At 36.3% G+C, this 9,227-nt stretch overlaps 1 protein-coding gene across 1 annotated transcript; it reads right to left on the reverse strand.

Moving 5' to 3' along the window:
- Positions 1 to 114: 114 nt before the first annotated feature.
- On the reverse strand, positions 115 to 8,787 carry EFCAB11 (EF-hand calcium binding domain 11). Its single transcript, XM_009704337.1, has 4 exons — positions 8,671 to 8,787; positions 6,257 to 6,383; positions 1,594 to 1,695; positions 115 to 209 (listed from the first exon to the last, which is right to left on the reverse strand). The coding sequence occupies exons 1-4, from the start codon at positions 8,785 to 8,787 to the stop codon at positions 115 to 117; spliced, it is 441 nt and encodes a 146-aa protein (XP_009702639.1).
- Positions 8,788 to 9,227: the final 440 nt, after the last annotated feature.

Consider the following 9,227-nt stretch of genomic DNA (forward strand, 5'->3'; position numbering starts at 1 on the left):
AGGCACTGAAACAGTAATATCTTCAGCTGCATAATAGAATCTAATAATTTCAATTAACTGAAATATATATAGCAAAAAGCCTGCTATTCAGGAATAAGGATCTCTTTGTTAATCTTACCTGAAGTCTTCAACGATGATTTTTTCAGATAACTCGGGAGAAACAGAATTGAAGGCTCTCTTGAAGTGTTCGGAAGTCAAAAATCCTCTATCTTTTAAATCAAAGATTAGGCAAAAGAAAAATAATATAAATTAGGGGTTTTTTAAAACTACTTAATACAATTATGTTTACATGTGAGCTAATCAATTCACATTTCTGAAGTCATTATACACTCTTTAAGCTACTGTATTCACAAAATATTTTAGGATGGCTACATTATATAGCCAAAACAGTCTAAGGAAGATTTTATACTGACAATTCCTTTTTGCCACTGTGAACCCTGTTCAAAAGTACTGTGCCTACAACATCTACAACTCTCTTATTTAAGTTTTAATGCCAAAAGCAGACATTTTGAATTGAAAATTTCAGATTTGTAAAACTTTGAAATATAGTCTCTAAAATATGCAAAATTAAATTTCAAATCTCTCATTTTCATTGACATCTTAGTTACTCTGAGCACTGTGTTTAAAAAAATTCCTTTAATAAAAAATTTCTCCTTCAATTTAATGCTGCTGCAGACTTAAGATCTGGAATACGTTATATGAGAGTCATATCAACTGATTAGTCACCTAAGTTATGAATTCACTTCCAGATCCAAGTGGAAAATAAAGCATCTCAAACAGGGCTATCGCAGATTGTGTGCAGCAGACAGCAAGATAAACAAAAGCACAGTGCTTGAAACAGTTAAGTCCTTTGAAGTAACTCTCTAAATATAACACTTCAAAAGCTACTTTTAGTTCATGGCAAAAAGCAGAGTGGATGCTTATCTGAGCATCCCAACATCTGATCTGCCATATGTTTCACTTTCCCTCTTTTCAAGGACCATAGTCCTATATCAGGTCAGAAAGAAAAAAGCAAAGAATCATCTGAATGTCTATCAGCTCAGAGGCTCCTGATGAAGTTTTTGTTTCTACAGTTTGGTGACGGGAGATCCTCTGTTGTCCAGCAGGAACAAAAAAGAATCACCACGTCTACTTCCCAAGAAGAATAAGAAAAAAATCCTTGTTGCTTTGGTTTCCCTTCCTTGGTCTATCATGACGAGTAAAAAAAGATCTATAGCCATCACCAGGGACAGAAATCCGTAAAATATGTAGCATAAGTAAGTGAGTGGAGATACATAAGTAACACAGAAATAATGAGAGGCAGTAACAGCAAGTAGGTAGACTGAATGGCTAGAGATTTTTTTTAACAGCTGGAGGAGTTCACAGTACAACAGACAATCCAGAGCTGCCACCTAGAATACAGCAGCCTACTGACCCTGACTTTATTTATAGTAACATCATCATGATCTTTGTTAGTCTGGTACTGGTTTACTTAACTTTGCAGCATCCAGGGCATCTCATCTTAACTTCTTCTTAATTCCTCCAGGTGTTCTGTTTTGCTTAGTTGTTTTAGAATTTAATTTATACTCCAAATATTTAGGAGAAAAAACTTACCTTGCACATCAAAAGCTGTAAATATTTGCCTTGTTTCATTACTGTATAACTGTGTAGCCTTCTTTGCACTCATGAGATTTAAAAACTTCTCAAATAATAGACCTAGAAAATGTAAAATATAAATAAATATCCCTGCAAAAAAGTCAGTTTTATTTTTCTCCTTAAAAATATGTATGACTGTGGTCTACTAATTATGAATAATTTCAACTATATAAATAAACACAAAAATAAAACTGAAATAATAGCCTTCAAAGTTAGATCATGATAATACAAACATTTCAGTATCGTTTCAATTTTCTCACATATTTTCTATCCTTGAGTACAAAGCTTCTGTTTATTCCCACGTTTTTCTTCTTGTTACCTGCAATCGCATGTTTCTTTGCACTGGAGAGAAACATGGACTTTTCTAAGTCAATAGCACTTGCATGCCATAGATAAAGATCCATGCTGCATAAACAATCTATCTGGCATCATTCCCAGCAGTGAGAGAACTCTGAAATAATCTATAACCTCAAATATAGATTCCTATGAAATTCATAATAAAATTGAATGTAAAACTGGATTGGTTATTCCTCCTGCATACTATATTAAAGTCTTCATTATACATTTATCTTATCCTTTTAATGAACTGAAAATGAAAGAAATTGAAATGCAAACCTAGTTTGTAAGTTTAATTGACCATATCTTCTAAAATCAAAGTAAAATATAAAAATTAAGAAACAAAAATCTATCCCCCAAACTTCAGGCCTCCCCATGAAACATGCAAAAATCTTGATATAAAAATTCTGCAGATGCATAGTTTTTGGCAGAAAACCCCATTTCAGCTCAATATTTAAACACAGACAAATATTCTTATGTCATAACTTTCTAATATGAGCTTTATGCTCATTTTAAACAATTTAGTTTTCTTTAGAAGGCAACATGACTGTATCCTGCAGGAATTTTTCTTTATCAAATAACATAACAAAAGCTCTGCGCTTCTCTTTCTTTTGATTCATTCATATCCTATTCTTTCTGCAGTGGTTCCAAAGCACAACTCCTTCAGCTCCACCTGCTGTCTCAATTCAAATCTTAAACTCTAAGCTTACGGATTTGCTGTGTTTCTTTCCTTATTTCTTCTTGAAAAATCATATATTAAGAACTCTTCACAGTCTCAGTTTCCAGGATTACAAAGTCTTGCTGCTTTCAACTGCTAGGTTCTGTACATGCACAATTTCTTTAATAACAGAGGTTGCCTAAACATACTGAACTTGCCTGCATGAACAGCTTTCCATTCAATTGGATAACTATGGAATTGAAACCATAAAAAGCAATATAAGCTTTCCATCCATTTATTTTTGCTCTTTCAGAGTAACATACAAGCCCAGAAAATTATAGTAGACAATTTTCCTTTTATAGAATGACTCCTATAAAAGAGTGCAGCCTATTCATTGATCTTGAGAGTTAGCAATTTATGTACTACTAGAACAGGCTGTAAAGCTATCTCTTCTGGTTCAAGCATTCATATGTGGTTGTTCTCTTGAAAAAAATCCAAGTAAAATCTTTATTCTGTATTTGTTGCCTAAATTAAAGATCTACAAGTAAGGGTGTGGTTTAACGAACATGGGTTTTGGCATCAATGCTAGAATAAACAGAACTGGCCTCCACAATGCGCTTCAGATGTATTGATACAAACACTTGTGTGGCCATGTGGCGAAAAGGATGAGGGAACTTATTGATAAAACCAACCACATTTTTTTGCCACTTCATTATTTATATGAATCATTTCTTCAATAAGACTTGCCACATGACTCCACAAATAGATGTATGGGCATAACTGATAAGGTCAAGGACAAGAAAAAACAAGCAGAACTATATAAATGGGAGGGCTGTTACAGAAAGAGATACTTACTGAATTGTGGTGCAAGACTCCAGTATTTGCCCAAGTAAACAGTGGAACAGTATCAAAAAACTGACAGAACCTTTTTCATCACTTACCAACTTAAACACTAAAAATTACTAATCACTTTTCTCTATCACTAATCTATATAATGTCGCTATTAAGAAATGCCACTTTGAGAGCAAGAATAAGTTCAAGCTAAAGGTAACAAGCACTAAAAATATTACAAAACTAAATTAAATCATATGATACTCTTTAATAGCCTTGGTAATCTCATTTATAGAATCACAGAATCGAATCACAGAATCATTTAGGTTGGTAAAGACTCTTAAGATCATTGAGTCTAATCGTTAACCTAGCACTGCCAAGACCACCACTAAACCATGTCCCTAAGGGCCACATCTACACATCTTTTAAATACCTCCAGGGATGAGGACTCAACCACTTCCCTGGGCAGCCTGTGCCAACGCTTAACAACCCTTTCAGTGAAGAAATTCTTCCTACTATCCCATCTAAACCTCCCCTGGTGCAACCTGAGGCCATTTCCTCTTGTCCTATCAGTTGTTACTCGTAAGAGGCCCCGGGTTCAACCCCCAGCATCTCCACCAAGTACATCCAGGCCCTTGAGCGAAGACAATCCCACGAATGGGTTTGCCTTTGCCCGAACCAGGATACACCCAAACAGTTTTACCCAGCATGTTCCTTTCATGCACCACAGGGACTTTGTCCCCTTCTACAGTATGTAGAAAAGGCAAAGGCAAAAGTATGTACAGTATGTAGAAAAGGCAAAGGCAAAGGCAAACCCATTCGTGGGATTGTCTTCGCTCAAGGGCCTGGATGTACTGGGAGAAGAGACCAACCCCCACCTCGCTACAACCTCCTTTCAGGTAGTTGTAGAGAGTGATAAGGTCTCCCCTCACCCTCCTCTTCTCCAGGCTAAACAACCCCAGCTCCCTCAGCCACTCCCAATCAGACTTGCGCTCCAGACCCTTCACCACCTTCGTTGCCCGTCTCCGGACTCACTCCAGCAGCTCAATGTCCTTCTTGTAGTGAGGGGCCCAAAACTGAACACAGTATTCGAGGTGCAGCCTCATCAGTGCCAAGTACAGGGGGACGATCACTTCCCCAGTCCTGCTGGCCACACTGTTCCCGATACAAGCCAGGATGCTGTTGGCCTTCTTGGCCACCTGGGCACACAGCCGGCTTATGTTCAGCCAGCTGTCGACCAACACCCCCAGGCTTTTCTCTGCTGAGCAGCTTTCCAGCCACTCTTCCCCAAGTCTGTAGCACTGCATGCGGTTGTTGTCACCCAAGTGCAGGACCAGGCACCCAGCCTTGTCAAATCTCATACAATTGCATACATTATCATTAACATACACCAGGTTCTTCAAAACTCTTGAGAGTCTTAAGCTTCAAATTTTTTTAAATTTACAAATGAAAAAGGAACAGAAGTCATGACAGATAGGTGTTTGCATATTGCCTGAATTTTGTGGTCTCACAGAAGACATTACTGAATCCACCTTCACACTGGAACACAGAAGATATGCCACAGTGGTTTTCTACAGAAGTGATAAATTTGAACTCCTCTATGATTTCCATTTATATCAATAGTATGTGATTTCACTAAATACTGATCTCATAATATATATTACACAGTATCATCTATGTCATTTAAGTAAGAAATTATTTTATTATAATTAAAACCATCTATTTTTCGTCCAGTCAACTAAGTATATATGTAGTCCTAATAGAATCCTAATCAATATCCAAATTTTAAACTAAGTATGCTTAAACAAACATGCTTAACTTTATACAGACTGGAGTTCAACTACGTACAAAGGAACTGTAATATTCAAAATTAACTTTTGGAGCATCAGCCTCCAAATTTGTTATTTCCTTTAAACAATGAAAGAACTTTCTGTTTCAATAATCAGATTGGAGACCAACTATTTCCTGAAACCTAGTTTGATCAAAATTCATTTGGTAAATCTATCTAAAATAAAAACTTTAATAAAAATGTAAAGAATAAAAAAAATGAGAAGGCAATGAAAAAATCTGTTCGCATCATCCAGATTCTATAACTATGCTGAAATCAATCCACTACTGTCTCATTTTATGTACTATGTATCTCCTTTACTGTCTTTCAATAGGACCTTACCTCACAATTTTATCTGATAGCAACACAGGAGTGACAGTTACATGACAATTAGCGTGTTACCAAGATTCACCTAACACTAATGTGTTACCAAGATTCATTAATAGTACAAAGGCAAAAATCGAAACAACATGATGAAAACAAAAAAAAAATAATTTACTTTTCAGAACTGAATTAGGAGGTGACCAAGACATCACTGGAAAAGATCTTTTAACAATGTAAAGAACAGAAAGGGAGTGTATAGCCAAGAAAGCACAGAGTTCCACTTTGGACTATATTTATACTGCTTTTTAGCATGGCTCATGAGTCCAAACTCTCACATCTATGTTATTAGAATACAAGATTGTACATAGTTGCAGCACTGAGACAACTCACATGAAAGGAGACAACACGTTAGCAGCTTCTAGTGCAACCAAAGCGTGCTCCATTCTGGTGCACGGACAAGGCAAACATGCTGTGACCGGTTAACCTATGACTATATGTTCCGTTTGGCCTGCAACACTTTTCACATAGACTGTGTCAGGCATACAAATAGACTACGTAGTCCTTCTTAGAAAGCTTTGATAAGATGTGCCAGAAAAGCAGCTGGAAGTTGTAAGCAGCCCTGAGCTCAGACTGCCCTTCTGTACTCTGGATGTCAGGGTGCTCTCCTGTTGGCATCTTGTTGAGCACCAGATGTCGACCTACCAGTGTCCTGACATGAGGGTAAGGAGTTGGGTCAGGGAAAACACTGGACATTCTGTGGGGCCTGGCCTCCTAGGCACAGTGTAGAGAGTGCTTTTAGTTAGATCTAAATGTAACAGTACCAGGAATGAAACTTCAGCTGGGGAAACAATATGTTTTCATGACTACTATTCCTGCAGCACCCTTTTCATTTGAAACACTAGTAAGTAGTAAGGTCAGAATCTCTATGAATAACCACACAAAATTAATATTTTGTAAGAAATAATATAGAAATGTTATAACAAATTATTTTGAAAAAGCAAGTGGAGTGGGAATGGGATTCAAATTCTTAGGTCCGACCTTCTCCAGTAAAGAGTTCCTTCATGACATCTAGTGGCTAAAGTTAGTATTACTTATAGAATAAATGAAAACACGACCAAATAAAGATGCAGCAACAATTTACTAAAAATGCGGTTGCTTGATTGCAGTCGATAATGCTAAGTAATTCCCATTTTTACTGAAAAATTTATGTCAGTATGCAGTGTAGTTAAGAAAACAGTTTCAACCTTAAGTAACATGTGCACACCGTTCCCTATTTTTTGGAAAAAGCTCTTGAAAGTACTTTCCTTGCCAGGGTTGTTCTTAGCGACTTCCAAAGAAATACAAGGACTGTTACTATAGTCTCTGATTTTAATCATTTCGACAACAGAGCAAAATGCAGAATAACATGCTCAAGAACCGGATCCTAACAATCAACTTTTAGGACTGTAACTTCTGCATTTGGTTCCTATCTGGTACACAGAGAAAGCTGTGTTTCTCAGAACTAGATTAAAAACTACACAGATGTTGAAAGGAACACTTACAAGGCCTAGCCATCAGCAAAAGCAAAAGGTGTGGCCGTGCCATAAACCATAGTTAATGCATGTTAGCAAAAGCCACAAAGAAAAGTATCTGTCTACCCAGGGATCTTTTTAGTACTTCACAATGAGCAGTCATTGGGTAAAGAGCAACAGTTGCTGGAATTGGGCCCACTTAAGGTGGTAGCAAAACCACTAGACAACAGAATCAGTCCTGGAACAAACGTTTGTAATTAATTTTTGTGCAGCTGCACAGACAAAATGGTCTACAGCCAGGTGGTCGTGGCACTGCCTAGAGACACAGCACATGTGACGGCACCTTTTCAGGAAGAAATAACTAAACTTGCACCTCATTTCTTCCCAGGAGCCCTCCACTTCCTATTTTCTTTCCAAGAAGGAGCCATCAGTGACTTATGCGCAGAATCTGCTCGTTTGAATGCCTTAAGCATGTTCTGAGTACTCCTACTGGAAGAAACATTCAGGGAATTTAACAGAACAGCTAATTTTTACATGAAGGTAAAAATAGATAGCAGAAGATAGATAAGGAGAAGCAGAGTATTTTCAGATTCATAATTCAGCAGTTAAGACTTACTTTAGAAGTCTAAATTATTTTTAGATCTGGCCCTAGTTCATTGAGAAAATGTTTACCCACAGCTGAAATGCATCAGAGATAACTACTTTCACAGTTTAATAAAACATTTCCATGGTTTTTACTTTAAATGATCATAGATAAAATTTTGTTTTATGGCCTTGTTCAGACTATTTTCCTAAAACACATATCTAAATAAAAAAAAGATAATTAGTCACAAGTGGTCCTTGAGGAAGGAGATTGCTCAAACTGGAGAAGAAAGATGAGTCATAATTTCTATACTAAATGTACTTTATAGTATATTGGTCAAGCTTGTATCAACATGCCATGAGAAAGAAACTCACAGACATACCTGTATTTATTCTGAAACCTTGCATGTGTGTTCTTCATATTCTTTTTGAGATCATTTGCAGTACTAGACTAGAAACATAACTTCCAGAACTACATTAAGCCATACAATTTATCCTCTATCTTCCCGTATGCCACACATTATTTCTCTCAATAAACCTTTCTTTTGTTAAGATTTTTGTACAGCTATAGAATAATATTAGAGAAGTCAAGACTAAAAATGTGCAACTGTTACTTGAAACCAAAAATAGCTTTATTCTGAGTAAAGAAATGGAGTGTACCACTAATAAAAACCAAAAATTGATCAATAACAATCTCAGTAAGTCACTTATTTCATACATCTTGTACACATACGAAATACAAGGCACCCTTCTGCTCTTCACAGTCTGCAGCAGGAGAGGTAGAAGTTTGATTATTTTTGAAATAAATACCCCCAGACAAGAAAATTACTTTAAGAATCTGTAGGTATTTCTGTTTACCAAACCTACAGTAATTCACTCCAATTAGTGCGGACCAGTCAGTACACAGAGTTCTCAGTAGTGAGACATCTATATAAGCTGGATCTTCTAAACAAAAAAAAAAATACCTTTGAGGGTTTATAACCAAACAACATTACTACAGCAACTTTAAATTCCTCTCTGCCTAAATAGCCTCTGTTATCTTCACATGCTTCAAAAACATACCGAAAGAAAGTGATTTGCATTAAAAAAAAAATAAACCTGACCTAATACTTTTTACTTTGAATAACTGTTATGGGAAGAATAAAATAGGCACTCGCTGAATACACTACGCTATTTTAAAAAGTATTGAAGATTAGCTGTATCTCTGTCAGAACTCTGTTCATCTGCTCTGTTACAGTAGCTGAAAATGGACTGGGTCCATTTAATTTAAAATTTTTGTTAAGTTAAAATAAAGTTTTCTTACTTCTACATTTTACGTGTTTATTATGAAAAGGCTTTTTGCAAACTTAGAGTATATGGTACAGACTTCTATTAACCCAATTACATTAGATTTGTTTCTGCAAGATATTGAATTTTTTCTTGAAAAATGCCAGACAACTTTAATTCTCAGTTAAGTCACCATATAGACAGGAACTCTGAGGAGAGACTGGAATGCAAGCACAGTCAGAAGCCATCAAATTTT

This window comes from Cariama cristata, unplaced genomic scaffold, assembly GCF_000690535.1.
Source record: "Cariama cristata isolate BGI_N322 unplaced genomic scaffold, ASM69053v1 scaffold46520, whole genome shotgun sequence".
Classification (NCBI taxonomy): domain Eukaryota; kingdom Metazoa; phylum Chordata; class Aves; order Cariamiformes; family Cariamidae; genus Cariama; species Cariama cristata.